Genomic DNA, 20,050 nt, shown 5'->3' on the forward strand with positions numbered 1-20,050 from the left:
GATGGAAGTGGCATCCAGACTGAGAGGGGCTTGCCTGGTGGTAAGCAGTTGGTAAACACAGCATAGTGTATCTGGATCCCAGTCTACAGGAGAGACAAATGTATATTTCTATCATGAAGCAGGTCAGAGTCACAGAGTTTAAAGCCAGAAGGAATCACCAGATTATCTAATATTACTTCCTATATATCACAGGCCATCAACACTATCTATACACTAAACCCAACAACCAAAATTAGACCAAGATATTACAGCCCACAGGAGACTAGACCACTATGTGCCAGGGTCAAAAATAGGAAGGATCAGAGGTGCACCAGTGACCCACATCCAGAAGCTAAAGAGGAAGCCAAAAAATCCTCCAGGTTACCACCAACGTGACCTGTGAAATTCCTTCCCAACCCTACATACGGCGACCAGTTAGATCTTTAACATATGAGCAAGAACAAACAAGACAAGCACCTGAGAGAGAGACTGACTGCTCGGTGCCATCTCAGAGCACTTGCCCTCCCTGTCCAACATCCCCCTCTCCAGCCTTGATGCTTCAGAGGAAGGAGATAAAAAAATCCTCCTAGAATGCAAGGGGCTGAATGAAATCATGAAGCATAAACTTTTTGGAATACAAGACATAAACCAGAAGTGGGCCCCAGGGCTGTTGAACCCTGCCCCAAGATGTGCATTCAGAGAGAGCAGAAAGGGAACAAAGGTGCAGCTAGCCTGTAACCATAACATGAAGTGTCTGATTTTATTAGTTTGTCTATCATGCACTCCGTCTCTCATGCATTTCCTTCAAGTCTCCATCCTGAAAGTGTGAATATTTTTCAGGTTCTGCTTGTTTTTTGGGGGCCAATGGGGGTCATTGCTGACTAACGCAAATTTTTGGAAGGGATGGAGAAAGTGTCACATTCAGCAGACAAGGGAATCATGGTTTTAGGGGCGTCAATACTGAAGTGATTTGAAGATCTGCTCTTTCCTCGTCATCTGGGCCAGAAAAGAGAACATGAAAGGCTTTCGAACAAATTTTGAAAAATAATTAATTTCTTTGACGTAAATGGAAAAGAGGATGTAAGGTAGAGCATGCCAGACTTTCTTTGAGAAGCTGGATGATGTTTTGGATGAGGGAAATATAGTAGAGCTAATATATTTGGATTTCAGTAAAGAATTTGTAAAAGCAGCAAAGAATCCTGTGGCACCTTATAGACTAACAGACGTTTTGGAGCATGAGCTTTCGTGGGTGAATACCCACTTCGTCAGATGCATGTAAAGAATTTGATATGATACTACATGGGAAGTTATTAGTTAAATTAGAGAGGATAGGGATTACTACAAAAATTGCCAGGTTGGAAAGAAACTGGCTAATGGGAGAAGGAAATGGGTTGTGCTGGAAGAACTGTCAGATTAGAGTAGGGGTTTCAAACTCAAATGACCACGAGGGCCACATGAGGACTAGTACATTGGTCCAAAGACCGCATTACTGACACCTTCCCGTCACCATATTTGGCCCTGCCCCCACTCCAGCCCTTCCGTGAAGCTCCACCCCGCCTCTTCCTACCCTTTCCCTGCCCCCATTCCAACCCTTCCCCCAAAATCCCTACCCCAACTCCGTCCCCTCCCTGCCCCTAGGGGGTGCAGGAGGGGTGTGCGGTGTGGCAGGGGCTCAGGGCAGTGGGGTGTGGAGTACAGGAGGGTTGAGGGGTGCAGCAGGGGATCGGGGTGCAAGAGGGATGTGGGGTGCAGGAGGGGCTCAGGGCAGTGGGTTGGGGTGTCGGGTGCAGGAAGGGTGAGGGGTGCGGCAGGGGGTCAGGGCAGGGGATTGGGGTGCAGGAGGGGTGCGGCAGGCAGCTCAGGGAAGGGGGTTTAGGTGCAGGAGGCCAGGGTGCAGGGTACGCAGGGGGTCAGGGTGTGGCAGGGAACTCAGGGCAGTGGGTTGGGGTGCAGGAGGGGTGTGTGGCAGGGGGTTTGACTGTAGGAGAGGTTCGGGGGGCGGGCTCTGGCCTGGCATGCACCAGGGGCAGGGCAGGTTCCCTGCTTGCCTGTCCGCCCTGCCTCTGCGCCACTCCAGGAAGTGGCTGGAACGTCGGGGAGCAGGGGCACGGGGTGTGTGTGTGTTGCTGCTGCTTCAGGCACCACCCCTAGCATCTTCCATTGGCCGGGAATAGGGAACCACAGCCAATGGGAGCTGCTGGAAGTGGTGCCTGAAGTAACATCAACACACCCCTGCGCCGCTTCCCAGAGCGGCACGGGGGCAGGGCAGGCAGGCAAGCAGGCAGGGAGGGAGCCTGCCCTGCTCCCGGTGCGCATCGGGCTGGAGCCACTCTGGAGGAGGGTGGGGGGGGAGCTGCGAGGACCTCGCGGGTCACATGTGGCCCATGTGTTTGAGACCCCTGGATTAGAGGAAGGTTACTAGTGGAGTACCTCAAGGATTGGCCTTGGGACTGATTTTATTTAATATTTTTGTCAATCACTTTGGCACAAGAAGTAGGAGTGCGCTAACGAGATCTGATGATGAAACAAAGTTGGGTGGCAACGTCAATATAGAGAATGATCAGATTACTATACATGAGTAACTGGATGATACTGAGGATCGAGTAATAGAAAGGCTTGAAATTTAAACAGCAGAAAGTGAAAGCATAGGGACTAATAATAAGAACGTCTGCTATTAGCTGAAGCTTCCTCAGCTGAGAACAGAGGAAGAAAGAGAACTGGGTGTGCTGGTCAATCACAGAGGGTAGGCTGGTCAGTGACTATGATTCACCAATGTGATGTGGCTGTGGAAAAGGAAAAAATGTAATGCTAGGATGTTTAGGTGGGGCATTTTCAGCAGAGATAGAGAAGCATTAATACCATTGTACAAAGCGTTGTTAAGATGTCACTGGCAATATTACCATCAACTTAGCCTGGACCAATCTACATAGGAGGTCCACTTCCTACACACCACGGTACAAATAAGTGACGGCCACATTAACACCACCCTATACCGAAAACCCACTGACCACTATGCCTACCTTCATGCTTCCAATGTCCATCCTGAACACACCACATGATCCATCATCTACAGCCAAGTGCTGAGGTACAACCGCGTTTGCTCCAATCCCTCAGACAGAGGTCAACACCTACAAGATCTTCAGCAAACATTCTCAAAACTATGATATCCGCATGAGGAAATAAGGAAACAAAATCAACAGAGCCAGAAGTGTACCCAGAAGCCTCCTGCTGCAAGACAAGCCCAAGAAAGAAACCAACAGAACTCCACTGGCCATCACCTACAACCCTCGGCTAAAACTTCTCCAATGCATCATCAGTGATCTACAACCCATCCTGGACAATGATCCCTCACTTTCACAGGCCTTGGGAGGCAGGCCAGTCCTCGCTCAAAGACATCCCGCCAACCTTAAGCATATTCTCACCAACAAACACACACCACACCACAGTAACTCTAACTCAGGAACCAATCCATGCAACGAACCTCAATGCCAACTCTGCCCACATATCTACACCAGCGACACCATCACAGGACCTAACTAGATCAGCCACAACATCACTGGTTCATTCACCTGCACGTCCACCAATGTAATATACACCATCATGTACCAGCAATGTCCCTCCGGTATGTATATCGACCAAACTGGACAGTGCCTACGTAAAAGGATAAATGGACACAAGTCAGATATTAGAAATGGCAATACACAAAAACCTGTAGGAGAACACTTCAATCTCCCTGGACACACAATAGCAGATTTAAAGGTTGCCATCCCACAGCAAAAAAACTTCAGGACCAGACTTCAAAGAGAAATCACTGAGCTTCAGTTCATTTGCAAATTTGACACCATCAGCTCAGAATTAAACAAAGACAGTGAATGGTTAGCCAACTACAAAAGCAGTTTCTCCTCCCTTGGTGTTCACACCTCAACTGCAAGAAGAGGGCCTCATCTTCCCTGATTGAAATAACCTCATTATCTCTAGACTGATTCTTGCCTGCATATTTATACCTGCCTCTGGAAATTACATGCATGACAAAAGCTTATGCGCCAATACTTCTGTTAGTCTATAAGGTGCCACAGGACTCTTTGTTGCTATTGGCAATATTGCGTTTAATTCCAGTTACTCATGTTCAAGAAAGATGAATTCAAACTGAAATGAGTGCAGAGAAGAGCTACTTAGATGATCAGAAGGATGGAGTCTCTCTTATAGAAGTAGACTAGAAAAGCTTGTCTTATTTAGCCGAGTAAATGAAGGCTCCCTATAAATGCATCAGCTAGGTAAACATCAGGGGTATTTAAGATGAAGGACCCTGCTGGCACAAGAACAAACTCCCCCCAGCTCTCTCCCCCCGTAGCAGCACCTGGGTTGGAGGGAGAGGTCAGACAGCATTCAAAACCTGGAGAACCAGTCAAGTAAGAGAGGCTGTTTACAAAGAAGGAATGAGAATAGTGCCTTGCAAGTGCCTCTGGGCTGTGAAGCGGATGGCCGCCTCAGGAGGGAAAAAAGAAAAATGGTTTTAGGGTGTTTTTTTTTTTTCCCCTGTACTTGTTTTTTTATTTTTGGTTTGGTTTCAATAGAGGAAAAAACAAAGGCAGAGAAGTAAATAAAGAAGGATAAAACTACGAGAGAGTTGAACTAAAGCAATAGCAAGGTTGTGAGGGCGCTGCTGTTGTTCTGATCGAAGCCAACGGCAGTAGAGAAAGAACTGGGGGGCCGTTGGCTGTGCATACTGGGAAACTGCTCAGAGCGGCACAAGATGGCTCCTGCGCATGTGCAGACAACCAGGGCACTGCTTGCAAATCTCCGCCCAGAAGCGCAGGAGCACCCAAACACCTAAAATGGAACACCCACAGGGACACTCCTCAAAGAAGCAATAAGACATCTTGCTGAACAAATACAGGGCAGTTTAAAGCTCCTATACAGTAGGCCAGTTTTGGCACCAGTACTTTTCAGCAGAGCTGCCCCCAGTGTGGTCCATATCCCATAAGTAGCTTCAGACTGATAATCTAACGTATTTATAGCCTGACGGGAGTCTAACAGCTTCTGCTTTCAATTTGACCTTGTATCGACAGCACTCCTATAAGCTTTTCCTGCATGTCTTTTATTCATGTGTTTATTTGATTAAAACAAATAAAAGAGCTTTCTGATTAAAGCTGACTTTTTTAGCCAAATACTGCACCATGAATGCTTTTTGCTACTTCAGCAGTCTCTCACAATGCTATTTTAAATGATTTAAGATCCTAAACCTTAACATTTTCTGCAGAAAAAAAGACTGCAAGCTTAAATGATGGGGGTATATTTGGTCATTGAAGGATCTGCTAACAAAAATTCCCTAAACACATAAGTGAGAACAGAGAGCTTAACCCACAATAAAATTCCAAGGGATGGTGAGTTTTACGTAGCATCATAAATGGAAACAAAATATGTGTTTTGCTGCTTAAAGGTATTGTAGAAGTCACACAAAACGTAAAACCTATTCAAAGCTAATTAAAATAGGTCAAAATGATTAGATAATATAGCATGCCTTGCCTCTATACTGCTAACATATATTAATGTTGCCTGACACTTACCAGGGGTGTATTGATACACTAAAACAAAACAACTGAAAGAAACCCTAACTATATACAAGCATTGCTAAATTGAGCTATTTTGCCAGTACCAGGTGTTGTATATTGTGCATCACTGCTCTTACTGCTGCTGGTGCTGTTTATGTTCTTCCCCTAGTAGTGAAAGCAACCCTAAACCAAAAAGCTATACCCCTGTATATATTACTCCTGTTTCAGCATTTTACTAGATTACTGGCTGCACAAGTGATCATTGCTGACTCAGGATTAGAGTTCCGTATAGCTGACTGAACTTGTCTTCCACTGGAAAGAAACTTTACCATTGTACAGGCTCAAATAGTCACACGTGGCCGATTAATAAATTGAATTTTTTGCTGTGAACATTAAATCACTGTCAGTTGTTATCAACTCATACCTTGTGGTAATAGGAAACGTACAACATGGCATTCAAAATACTGTCGCAATATTCATACCAGTAATGCACAATTTAAGCGAAGAAAAAGAAATCTTTCAGCACTGTATTATAAAAGTCAGCATGATTTAGGGCACCATTTCTCAAACTGGGGTCTGCAAGGGTCTCCAGGGGCTCTCCTGATCAACTCCTCCCCCTCCCTCCCAGTGCCTCCTGCACACTGGGGAACAATTGTTCAGCATTGTACAGGAGGTGCTGGGAGGGAGGACGAGGAGCGGGAATGGGGCATGCTCGGGGGAGGGAGAGGAAAGAGGTGGAGAAGAGGAGCGGTAGGGGTGGAGTGGGAACAGGATACGGTGGGGGGGGGGCTTGGGGGGAGGGATGGAGTGGGGAGGCGAGGCCTGGGGCTGAGTAGAGGCTTTAGGAGATCATGAAAATTTTTTCATCAAAATGAAGGTCCTTGGGTTGCTAAAGTTTGAGAACCATTGATTTAGGTTATAGAAAGCAGAGGTCTTTTCTCAGCTCTGCCACTGATTTACGGTAGGACCTTTGGGAAGTTACAGCCTCTGTTCCTGTTTCTATATCTGAAAAATTGGGTTAATATTTACACAACTTAAGGAGGTGTTATGAAGAGTTAGGTAATGTTTGTATAGTGTTTTAAAAATGTGAACTGCTATATAACATTAGTTTTGAAAATAGAAATAAGTTTCTGCCCTATAGATAAGACTTAAAAAAAAAACCCACTTTTATCACAGTTGGATAGACAATCAAATTATTTACATAAAGCATATGGGATTTTCAGGTCATATGAATACACTGTGTATACTGAAATCACTAGATTCAGCAGATTTCTATTTACACTTTTAAAAACAAACGCTTCTCTAGTTAGAAAGGAGAGAAAGAGAAAGAGAAGAAAAATATCTAACCATTTCTAGAAGGCTCAGCCACCAACTTATGGCAGATATGGAGGACGCTATAATTGGGAGCCAATGAAAAGCGGAGTCATCTGTTATCACCATTTCTTCCCTTGTGTTAGCTAAAGCTGCCAAAAGAAAGCCAGGTTTGAGAATGCCTACAACTGCAGAGTTTGTAACTTTGTCAAGCAGTGCTAACGCACTCAACCTTGTTGAACTGACTGTGTTTCTCTAGTGGCTAGCCACTATTTTCTATTTCTTTTTTAAATAATTGATTAATACAGCTTCATAGTACTGTAGTACAGTGATGATATAAACATGAGCAAAAGTTGAGTGGGAATTTAGTACTGCGCTTTTAAGAAAGACAGACTGCAAGGGATATCTAACTCATATCGACCTTTGTCTCTCAGAACAGACTCTGCTGGAGCCTGTGGATTACTGCAGACCAAAAAGTATTTCAGATCAGGATCTTAGAAAGGAAGTACTGCTATCAAAGTATTTTCCTTTCTTTTTGATCTGTATTGCCTTCTGTATCTTATCAGGAGGGGAGCTTGTATATCGAGAATAATCATCTTGTTTTTTAATTAAACCTTGCTGAGTCACAGATCTGTTCTTTCCAGAACTCAAATTCATCCAGTCAGATTAACACTGAACAATTACAAAAAAAAACCAACACCGCATTTTAGAAGTGGTGTAAGTATAATGAAGGTTCAAGTCACAAGGGAGTTTTCAACACTGATGCTGGTGCACTCTGGCCATTTGAAATTGACTGTTCAATGGCTGCTGCTCTGCTCTCTGATCTTCTAATTGCTGCTTAGGGCCTTGTTTTGCTGCTTGTTTTGCAGCTTGTATTTCTGCAAGTAAGGGCAAAAACCACCAGGTCTTTAATTTTCAGAGGACTCAGCCACTGGTGATGTGGGGAATCGGCTCTGGAACAAGACTATCTGAACCTGGATTTGTTTCTTGATGTCACACAGCTTTGACGATCTTTGTACAAACTGCCATGTAATTGCTTTGCAAATCTGCTTAGAGATTTGAGGCTGTTAGCTAAAGCTACTCTGCACCAAACTGCATGAGACTTGACGTGATTTTTAAGCTCTAGGCATGCCAGTCTACAACAGTGAGACATGCAGTCTGAGAAACACTTAGACAAGACTCTGAATTACATCAGAACCCACTGAAATGTGTGTCAGATGGAACAAAGATCACCCTGTGACCCAAAGTCTTTACCATCACAACTGAAATGACCTCCCATGTACCCTCCTTGAGCTCAGATGTACCAAATGGCCCCAAAGGACCCTTCATCAGCTTAAAGGCCAAATTAGTATCATCAAGCTCAATTTCACAAAAAGGGCTGCTGAAAAACTGGTCTACCTTGGAAAACATGCCTTTAAGCAACATAAAAGCATCTCAGTCTAGTTAGTTATCCAAGAGAAGGTTAAGAGGCAACTCAATCATGGTCTGCCAGCACTTAAATGGGAATGAGATTTCTGACAGTAGACAGCACTTTAATTTAACAGACAAAAGCATAGCAAGATCTAACGGTTGGAAGTCGCAGCTAGAGAAGTTCAGACTAAAAATATGGCACAAGTTTTTAACAGTGAGGGTAACTAGTAACTTACTTAGAGATGCAGAGGATTCTCCATCACTTGAAATGTTTAAATCAAGATTGGATATCTTTCTAAAAACATGCTGTAGCTCAAATGGAATTATGGGCTCGATTCAGAAATTATTGCTAAGCCTCTTTGACCTGTGTTACAGATGCAGTAAAACTAGATGATCATAATGGTTTCTTCTAGCCTTAATCTAGGACTTTACATTTGATATATTTGTGATAGATCAATATTTCTGCCAAAAGAATATTCATGGATCTTTTTTTAAGCTAGTCTCATAGAGATGAAGAAAATTGCTTAACTATTTCTATTGGGGGCAATGAAAATTATCCAAGTAGCTACTTGCACATCTTACTGATACAACCTTTTGGAAGGCTTCATCCAAGAAAACACTATCTCAGAAATATTAGGCCTCAGTAATTCATCCTTCTTAGATGCACTCTGATAGAAGGCGAGATCCTAAGCTTGAATGGAGCAATATGCCTGGGTTTTACCTATTGGGACAGGATGTTGCAAGCTCACCATGTACTCCTAAATTCTGTATCCACAGAATTCACCAAAACCTTGTAAATTTGAACTGAGTATAAATGATGCAGCACTGTTCAAGAGTAAGACCAATTAAAAGAAACAAAAAGATTTTAATGCTGAATTTTTAAAAAGATGCATATAAAAAAACCCAGTTAATTTGTGGATGAGGAATCATTTTAAACATGGTTGCTGACAAGCATTTGAGCCTGAATCACTAGACAAAGCTTCAGAATATAAGTACAGGTTTTTTTAAAAAATAAGATAAGCTTGTGTCAGCAATGTTACCGGCAAGACAGCTTCTCCTAAAATGCTTTTCAAGAACCAATCTAGAAACGTTTAAGGATCCAGCAACAACTGTTGTGTAAATGAAACTTCAGTGAAAAGTTGAAATGTATTTTGTATCAGAAATAGAATGTAAGATTTGTGAATTTCTATAGCTTCAAATAGAAGGATGCTTTATTCTTTTTATCTGTATGTTTTCAGGCATCTGGTACTGAAAAAGAAAACTCATTCTTGAAAAACATTGCAGTTGGTAGTAATTATGACACACTTGGGAGAAAAACAACGTGTGAAATAGTAAGATGATTATTTTTCAAAACTATTTTTCTCCCGTGTAACTTAAGTTTATCTTTATGGAACATCTTTTCACAGACTTCTTTTCAGGTGCTCAGTTTTAAAAAGCTCTTGATTTTAAGTTCTCAACTGTATTTTAAATGCACATTACTTTACTTAACTTGAATTATATCAGTCTCATGTTTAGGAAATTACCAGATGATGTTTTCAAGGAGGCTGATAACAGGTATCAGGGTCCACAAGCTTTGGAAAACAGGATTTGCAGGTATCCTGGTTTTTTAGCTCAGAGATTCTAAATGACCTGAAAGTATCTGATTACATCAGAGACAGAAAGGAAGTGTTTTCAGATAAGAGGAGATGCAAAGATGGAACTAGAATTCACTTTTTTTATTTTAACTATTATTTCATAGTTCACTTCTTTCTGATCAGGTGGATTACAGTAGATTTCCTACAAGCAGTGCAGTCTCTAAAATATCTTCTGCATTAGTCTCTTTCTTTAAAGGGAAGCTTCTTGGAGCAGCTGGTAGGGGAACCCACAAGGGGAGAGGCAACTCTAGATTTAGTCTTGAGTGGAGGACAGGCGCTAGTCCAAGAGGTAACTATAACAGGACCGCTTGGAAATAGTGACCACAATATAACAACATTTAACATACCTGTGGTGGGAAGAACATCTCAACAGCCCAACACTGTGACATTTAATTTCACAAAGGGGAACTATGCAAAAATGAGGGGGTTAGTTAAACAGAAATTAAAAAGGTACAGTGACTAAAGTGAAATCCCTGCAAGCTGCCTGGGCGCTTTTTAAAGACACCATAATAGAGGCCCAACTTAAATGTATACCCCAAATAAGGAAACACAGTAAAAACTAAAAAAGAGCCACCGTGGCTTAACAACCATGTAAAAGAAGCAGTGAGAGATAAAAAGATTTCCTTTAAAAAGTGGAAGTCAAATCCTAACGAGGTAAGTAAAAAGGAGCATAAACACTGCCAAATAAAGTATAAAAACGTAAAAGAAAAGCCAAAGAGGAGTTTGAAGAACGGCTAGCCAAACACTCAAACGGTAATAACAAAATGTTTTTAAAGTACATCAGAAGCAGGAAGCCTGCGAAACAACCAGTGGGGCCCCTTGATGATGGAGACAGGAAAGGAGCGCTTAAAGACGATACAGTCATTGCGGAGAAACTAAACAAATTCTTTGCTTCAGTGTTCACAGCTGAGGATGTTAGGGAGATTCCTATACCTGAGCCGGTTTTCGTAGGTGACAAATCTGAGGAACTGTCACAGACTGAAGCGTCACTAGAGGAGGTTTTGGAATTAATTGATAAACTTAACAGTAACAAGTCACCGGGACCAGATGGCATTCACCCAAGAGTTCTGAAAGAACTCAAATGTGAAATTGCAGAACTATTAACTATGATTTGTAACCTGTCCTTTAAATCGGCTTTTGTACCCAGCGACTGGAAGATAGCTAACGTAACGCCAATATTTAAAAAGGGCTCTAGAGGTGATCCCGGTAATTACAGACAGGTAAGTCTAATGTCAGTACCGGGCAAATTAGTTGAAATAATAGTAAAGAATAAAATTGCCAGACACATAGAAGAACATAAATTGTTGGGCAAAAGTCAACCTGGTTTCTGTAAAGGGAAATCGTGTCTGAGTTCTTTGAAGGGGTCAAACAAACATGTGGACAAGGGGGAATCCAGTGGACATAGTGTACTTAGATTTCCAGAAAGCCTTTGACAAGGTCCATCACCAAAGGCTCTTACATAAATTAAGTTGGGATAAAAGGGAAAGTCCTTTCATGGATTGAGAACTGGTTAAAAGAGAGGGAACAAAGGGTAGGAATTAATGGTAAATTCTCAGAATGGAGAGGGGTAACTAGTGGTGTTCCCCAAGGGTCAGTCCTAGGACCAATCCTATTCAACTTATTCATAAATGATCTAGAGAAAGGGGTAAAAAGTGAGGTGGCAAAGTTTGTGGATGATATTAAACTGCTCAAGATAGTTAAGACCAAAGCAGACTGTGAAGAAGTTCAAAAAGATCTCACAAAACTAAGTGATTGGGCAACAAAATGGAAAATGAAATTTAATGTGGATAAATGTAAAGTAATGCACACTGGAAAAAATAACCCCAACTATACACACAATACGATGGGGGCTAATTTAGCTACAACAAATCAGGAAAAAGATCTTGGCGTCATCGTGGATAGTTCTCGGAAGATGTCCACGCAGTGCGCAGAGGCAGTCAAAAAAGCATACAGGTTGTTAGGAATCATTAAAAAGCGGATAGATAGTAAGACAGAGAATATATTATCCTTATATAAATCGATGGTACACCCACATCTTGAATACTGCGTACAGGTGTGGTCACCTCATCTCAAAAAAGATATACTGGCACTAGAAAAGGTTCAGAGAAGGGCAACTAAAATGATTAGGGGTTTGGAGAGGTCCCATATGAGGAGAGATTAAAGAGGCTAGGACTTTTCAGCTTGGAAAAGAGGAGACTAAGGAGGGATATGACAGAGGTATATGAAATTATGAGTGATGTGGAGAAAGTAGATAAGGAAAAGTTATTTACTTATTCCCATAATACAAGAACTAGGGGCCATCAAATGAAATTAATGGGCAGCAGGTTTAAAACAAATAAAAGGAAGTTCTTCTTCACACAGTGCAGAGTCAACTTGTGGAACTCCTTGCCTGAGGAGGTTGTGAAGGCTAGGACTATAACAGCATTTAAAAAAAAGAGAACTTGATAAATTCATGGAGGTTAAGACCATTAATGGCTATTAGCCAGGATGGGTAAGGAATGGTGTCCTTATCCTCTGTTTATTAGAGGGTGGAGATGGATGGCAGAAGAGAGATCACCTGATCATTACCTGTTAGGTTCACTCCCTCTGGGGCACCTGGCATTGGCCACTGTCAGCAGACAGGATACTGGGCTAGATGGACCTTTGGCCTGACCCAGTATGGCCATTCTTATGTTCTTATATACCCTCTTTCACAGATAAGTTCTGTAGACAATTGCTGTCCTTTCTAAACAGATATCTCTTATGAGGCATGATTGTGGCAGCAATAGGGTAATTACTACGTTTTAATTATCTTCCCCTGAGATTCACTCATACACAAAAAGAAAGACAATACAATTTTTAAAAAATGTGACATTAATTTAGTCATGTTAAGAATGTTTAAAGTGCCAAGACCTCAAGAATTTGAAAGCCATCAGTGTAGCCCTGGAAACCAGCAGCTTCCATCCCACCTTCCTCTTGGTCTGATGAATGAATCTTTGAAGCTGATATAGTTTTGTATTAAAGCTTCATTTGAGAAGGACAAGTTTATTTTTTTATTCCTTCTGAGAGCCAAGTTTAAGTCATAACTTAGCTCGGAGTTTAAAAAAAAAAAAAGCTGGCTGGTCTTTAACAGAGCAGAGCTAGCCCAGTACATATGCATTTCATACACTCCACAAATACAGAGCAACACAGGCTGAAGCTGCCCATTTCCAGACCCGCCTCTAAGGCCACGTCCAGACTAGGAATTAAAATCGATTTTAGATACGCAACTTCAGCTACGAGAATAACGTAGCTGAAGTCGAATTTCTAAAATCGAGGTACTCACCAGTCTGGACGGCGCCGCATCGATGTCCGCGGCTCTCCGTGTCGATTCCGGAACTCCGTTCGGATTGATGGAGTTCCGGAATCGATGTAAGCGCGCTCGGGGATCGATACACCGCGTCCAGACTAGACGCGATATATCGATCCCCGAGCAATCGATTTTAACCCGCCGATGCCGCGGGTTAGTCTGGACAAGGGCTAAGGGTGGTGGGTTGTGTGCGCATGCATGCACGTGCCCTCACAGGTTAGCACAGTGGTAAAATGTAGTGGCAGAGTTATGCAAAGAATCTTGCTGAGCACGTTACCCAAGTCATTGCTATTTCCACACGGACTTTTGCTTTAAATTGTTTACTTCAGAAATAGTGAATCATTAAAACGAGGCTATGTACCAGATTCCTTTTTTAGTTTAACTACTGATCTTCAAATCAGTTTACTAAAGTGTCATCATCATCCAAGCTAATCAATATTTAGCACATTAGTTGTTTAAAATGGTTTTATCTTCCTTCTTTAGGCCCATAACTACAAGACTCTTGTGCTGATTTGACTTAACATGCATCTCACTGGTGAGATTAAACCAAACTTGTAACTCTGTTGCATTATGAAGATAGCAGCCAGCCAGTGAAGGAAGTGCTATATGTGGTTTTATATACAAGAGGTAGGCATCAGTATTATATTGAATGAATATTTTACTGCTAGATTCTTTATCCATACAGAGTAAGGTACACCAAATATATGCAGAAATAGTAAGAGTAACACAATTTTAGGCATTTTCAAAACACTGTTTGCTTGATAGTGTCATTTAAATCAATTCAGTGATGAAATCTACTATCTACGTCAAACTACAACATAAATATTACTTATTTTCATAACTGGGCAGCCTCTGAGTCATCAATATTCAGCCCCATTCGTTTGCTAGGTAAACAGGACAGTATTACGACAATATAAAATAACCAAGTTCTTAGTTTACTTTTTGGCTAATAAGAAATCAACATAATCAAAACTATGTTTTCCTTTCTAGTTAATATTTCTAACAATGGTTCAATATGTCTCTTGAAAATCTATTTTAAATGACGGCCAAACAAACTAGACAGAATAGTGAATTAAGCTAGATCTTTAGAAAGGCCTCTCAGAAAGAGGAAGAAATAAAAATGTTTTACCCCTTGATGTACAACTTTTCCACAGTCGCCTGCCAACCTTCCAAAGAATAAAACATTGATGGTGCTGGTCTTTGAACATGAATTCTCTGATTCTATAATGAGAAGCAAAAACAATCAAGATTACTACAACCCTTTTATACCAAAATGGTGAGGAAGTCTCTACAAAAACATTTTTCTATACAACGTGGTACATATTTTTCTTTGAATAATGAAAAAATATATATATATATATATATATATATATATATATATATACACACACACACACACACACACACACACACACACGCAAAATATTTTAAAAGGCACAGAAAAGCAGCTATAAAAACAATACTGGCTATATGAAATAGAAATTTTTCATGTGTCTGATCACAATTTAAAATGAGTGTGTACAGAGAATCAATGTATATTAAACACAGAAGTGACAAAGCTTCCACTTGGATGATTTATGTTAGAGATGGAATACACTACCAAGTTATATTTAATTCTCTGTATTAGCAAAGAATATATTATATCACTATTTTATATAGAGACAATCCATGACTTGAAAAAAGTCCTTTCACCCACTTGTAAGTACCAAGAAGTTTTCCCTGGGGAGCTGGGAGACTTAGGTATGAATATCTGCTATAATTAAGCTTTCATTTTAAAACATATTTCTAGCTGTTTTGGTTACAGAATAACCATCCATGTGTGAATCAATACAGTTATTTTCTTGAAACTGTAAAGAACTTCAGCACCTCTGCTGAGGCCCACAGATATCCTGAGCTGCAGCAGAGTGAAATTAACCAACCTCTGGGAAGGTTTCATGCCTATTCAGACCTGAAAAGGTAGCAGTGAAACTGACAATGACTGCATCAATTTCATCTGCTGCTGCTAGGAGCATCAGCACTACAGCTTCTCACTGGATCACCTAGCTGCACGCTGCAGCGTGGACACAATGTGCTTTTCACTCTGGCATGTAGCTACATGTACACAACACACTGCTGAAAGTGATGTGTAGTGTAAACGTAACGAGAGAGTAGAGGACAAGAACCACAAAATAACCCTTCAGGCTGGAAAGGTAGAGTAATAGATTAGCACCCCATTCCCTACCCTCATGCAACAACCAGGAGACAGAGAGGAGTCCAGTAGCAGAGATTCTTCAGTGGAAGACAGGATAGGGGTGAGGAGAAAAAGTCTGAAGGAGGAAGACAGAAATAAAATATTTTCTTCTGGGCCACGAGAGAGACTTCAAAACTTAGACACTGAATTGCAGTGGCAGATTAATGATTCTGCCACCCCTAAGCCCTGAAATAATTAATAATAAATAATAAATTGCCAGCCTGGCCCCATATGAACTTGTTTTAGTTTTTTTCAAATTCATTTTAACTAAAATAAATCTAAATATCATTAAAATAATTGAATATTTACAAGTTTTATTATAAATAAAATTACAAGTACAGGGGACCCTCGCTTGAATGCACGTCTGTATAGCATGATTTAGCTTACAGAGCAGGACCGTGCATGGATCCAAAACTGAGAACTGCTTAATTTCTTCCTTCCTGTCATATTATTAACGTTTAGGATTCTCATGAGTATGTTTACTAAATGGCGTCATGCCATCATTGGTGGTTTCAGTACGTGCTATGATTGGTAGAATCGCAGCATCACTGATGCTGCGATTATAAAAATGCTGCGATTATAAATTTGCCACCCCTGCAAATTTGCCACCCTAGGCCTAGGCCTTGTTGGCCTAGGCGATAATACGCCACTGCTGAATTGCCAGAGTCCAATACAAGAGTTAGAGCCCCTGAGCAGCATTTAGGAACACCCAGCTGCATTCTTTCCCCACAGGAACTGAGAGAGTTGGGCTTCTCAGGGTATGTCTACACTACGGGATTATTCCAATTTTACATAAACCGGTTTTGTAAAACAGATTGTATAAAGTCAAGTGCACGTGGCCACACTAAGACATTAATTCGGTCGTGTGCGTCCATGGTCCGAGGCTAGCGTCGATTTCTGGAGCGTTGCACTGTGGGTAGCTATCCCATAGCTATCCCATAGTTTCCGCAGTCTCCCCTGCCCATTGGAATTCTGGATTGAGACCCCAATGCATGATGGTGCAAAAAAAGCGTCGGGTGATTCTGAGTAAATGTCATCACTCATTCCTTCCTCCGAGAAAACAAAGGTAGACAATCATTTTGCACCCTTTTTCCCTGGATTGCCCTGGCAGACGCCACAGCACAGTAACCATGGAGCCCGTTCAGCATTTTTTTTTTTTTTTTTTTTTTTTTTTACTGTCACCGTATGTCTACTGGATGTTGCTAACAGACACAGTATTGCAGCGCTACAAAGCTGCATTCATTTGCCTTTACAAGATAGCAGAGACGGTTATCAGTTGTTCTGTACCGTCTGCCATGCCATTGTAAATTGGTGAGATGACGGTTATCAGTTGTTCTGTACCGTCTGCTGCTGTCATGGGTGCCCCTGGCTGAGGTCGGCCGGGGGCGCAAAAACAAAAATGGGAATGACTCCCCGAGTCAATCCCTCCTTTATGGTATCTAAAAATAGAGTCAGTCCTGCCTAGAATATGGGGCAAGTGTACTAGAGAACCAGTGTACCAGAGAACCAGAGAGCACAGCCGCTCCGTGTCAGATCCCACAGAAATGATGAGCTGCGTGCCATTGTAGGGGGTGCTTGCCCCTGCAACAATCCCACCCTTTGCTTCCCTCCTCCCCCAACCCTCCTGGGCTACCATTGCAGTGTCCCCCCATTTGTGTGATGAAGTAATAAAGAATGCAGGAATAAGAAACACTGACTTATTAGTGAGATAAAATGAGACAGAGGCAGCCTCCAGCTGCTATGATAGTCCAGGTAGGACATTAAACGGTGCAGGGGAGATGAGCACAGAATCCCGCTGCTATGATAGTCCAGGCAGTACAGAATCTTTTCTTTAGACATGAAAGGGAGGGGGCTGATGGCGCTCAGCCCCCAGTTGCTATGATGAGGACGATTACCAGCCGTTCTGTACCATCTACTGGGAATGACCGGGAGTCATTCCTATTTTTACCCAGGCACCCCCGGCCGACCTCACCTGAAGCCAGCCAGGAGCACTCACGGGCTGATGATGACGACAGATAGCAGTCATATTGTACCGTCTGCCACCGGGGAGGGGAGAGGATACTGCTGTTCACTGCTGCAGCATCACGTCTACCAGCAGCATGCAGTAGACATACGGTGACATTGAAAAAAAGTCAACAAACAATTTTTTCCCCTTTTCTTTCACGGGGGGAAGGGGATAAATTAACGAGCTATACTCTCAACCACCCCGGACAATGTGTTTGACCTTACAGGCATTGGGAGCTCAGCCAAGAATGCAAATACTTTTCGGAGACTGCTGGGGACTGTGGGCTAGCTGGAGTCCTCAGTACCCCCTCCCTGCCTCCATGAGCGTCCATTTCATTCTTTAGCTTTCCATTACGCTTGTCACGCAGCACTGTGCTGTGGACTCTGTACCATAGCCTGGAGATTTTTTTCAAATGCTTTGGCATTTCGTCTTCTGTAACGGAGCTCTGACAGAACAGATTTGTCTCCCCATGCAGCGGTCAGATCCAGTATCTCCCGTATGGTCCATGCTGGAGGTCTTTTTGGATTTGGGATTGCATCACCACCCGTGCTGATCAGAGCTCCACACTGGGCAAACAGGAAATGAAATTCAAAAGTTCGCGGGGCTTTTCCTGTCTACCTGGCCACTGCATGCGAGTTCAGATTGCTGCCCAGAGCGGTCACAATGGTGCACTGTGGGATACCACCCGGAGGCCAATACCATCGATTTGTGGCCACACTGACCCTAATCTGATATCGTAATACCGATTTCAGAGCTACTCCTCTCGTTGGGGAGGAGTACAGAAACCGGTTTAAAGAGCCCTTTATATCGATATAAAGGGCCTCGTTGTGTGGACGGGTGCAGCGTTAAATCGGTTTAATGCTGCTAAAATCGGTTTAAATGCGTAGTGCAGACCAGGCCTCAGCAGTTGTTTCGAATCTCACTGGCAGTCTTTCCTTTCCTCATCTTTTGTTTCAGCTTCTACCTGTGTAGTTTAGTCTTGACTACTAAATCTCTTTTTTTTTAATCCAAGTCAATCAGTTAAAGATACAGCTTTAATCTGTTCAACCTGGAATAGGACTCAAAATGTTATACATTATGTCTTCTGTCAGCACAATGGCCACAACAAATGCTTTGTTTCCATGTATCTACCATGGTGATTACTAATGAATTTGATACACTTTGTTCTTCAGTTTTTCAAGTGGTTACAACCTAAAGAAATGCAGCATTAAGATAGTACATAAAAGTAATATATTGCTGGAACAATCCATGACAGATTACAAGGTTCCATAACTACAGAAAGTCTGTTGAAGCACTACAGTCACGTTGTTTCAAAGGACTCAGTGGCTTGTAAATTTAAAACACCATATTTTGAGGGACTGCATACAAAACTTTTTTTTTTTTTTAAGCACTGAACACAACAATACAGCTCTTTTCCAAGGTTTATTAATACTAATATAGCAAAATTTTAAGAGATGAATTAGTAACTTCAGCAAAAGTAGAGAATTGTATGTTTAAATGGGAATACCTTGAAGTACAATCTTGAAAAATTCTGTTCCATTTACAAGTTTAGTTAAAGGGTAGGAGAGAATAACTGTTCCCTGAAATGAAAGAAGAGACAAAAAAAATGTGTTGATTAACAAAAAACTCTAAAATAAAGCTATGAGCAACTCTGGGTCACTGCAACAGAAGTAACTGGTAGATGCTTCAAATCACAAAGCCAACTTTTGGTCTGGAGTGTCCAGCATGAATTAATGTTATCATAGCCTGACAAACAGATTGTGGGGGAAGACTTACAGTAATTTGGTGGTCAAAATTGGTACCATTACAATTGCCAAAAATAGGCTATCCTAAAGACATTAGGCTCGATGTCTTTTGCCCTCACTACTCCCCTTGGAAGGCTGTTCCAGAACTTCACTCCTCTGATGGTTAGAAACCTTCATCTAATTCCAAGTCTAAACTTCCTGATAGCCAGCTTATATCCATTTGTTCTTGTGTCCACATTGGTACTAAGCTTAAATAATTCCTCTCCCTCCCTAATATTTATCCCTCTGATATATTTATAAAGAGCAATCGTACCCCCCCTCAACTTTCTTTTGGTTAGGCTAAACAAGCCAAGCTCTTTCAGTCTCCTTTCATAAGACAGGTTTTCCATTCCTCGGATCATCTCAGTAGCCCTTCTCTGTACCTGTTCCACTTTGAATTCATCCTTCTTAAACATGGGACACCAGAACTGCACACAGTATTCCAGATGAGGTCTCACCAGTGCCTTGTATAATGGTACAATTAAATTGGTCTTTGACTACTAGCGGTAAATATGCCCAATGGCTTGTGATGGTATGGAGTGGGATCTGAGTTACTACAATTCTTTCCTGAGTGCCTGGCTGATGAGTCTTGCCCACATGCTCAGGGTTTAGCTGATCGTCATATTTGGGGTCAGGAAGGAACTTTCCTCCAGGGGAGATTGGCAGAAGCCCTAGGAGGCGGGGGGTTCGCTTTCCTCTGCAGCATGGGGCACGGGTCACTTGCTGGAACATTCTCTGCACCTTGGAGTCTTTAAACCATCATTTGATGACTTCAACGGCTCAGACACAAGTTTGATACAGGAGTGGGTGGGTGAGA

The 20,050-nt window shown here is 42.0% G+C and overlaps 1 protein-coding gene across 9 annotated transcripts in view; it reads right to left on the reverse strand.

The window, feature by feature from the left end:
• Window positions 1-20,050, reverse strand: part of POT1 (protection of telomeres 1) — a 159,405-nt gene that overhangs the window by 124,731 nt on the left and 14,624 nt on the right. For 6 of the 9 annotated variants that reach the window (XM_030549168.1, XM_030549170.1, XM_030549169.1 and 3 more), the window contains 2 exons: window positions 18,957-19,029; window positions 14,344-14,435 (listed from right to left, as the gene is read on the reverse strand). In XM_030549168.1, the coding sequence (XP_030405028.1) occupies window positions 14,344-14,435; window positions 18,957-19,029 (165 nt within the window). Of the gene's footprint in view, window positions 1-14,343; window positions 14,436-15,435; window positions 15,521-18,956; window positions 19,367-20,050 lie in introns of those variants that run through there. The other 3 variants (XM_030549174.1, XM_030549175.1, XM_030549176.1) reach the window with 3 other exon arrangements.

Source organism: Gopherus evgoodei, chromosome 1 (genome assembly GCF_007399415.2).
Source record: "Gopherus evgoodei ecotype Sinaloan lineage chromosome 1, rGopEvg1_v1.p, whole genome shotgun sequence".
In the NCBI taxonomy this organism is placed as follows: Eukaryota; Metazoa; Chordata; order Testudines; family Testudinidae; genus Gopherus; species Gopherus evgoodei.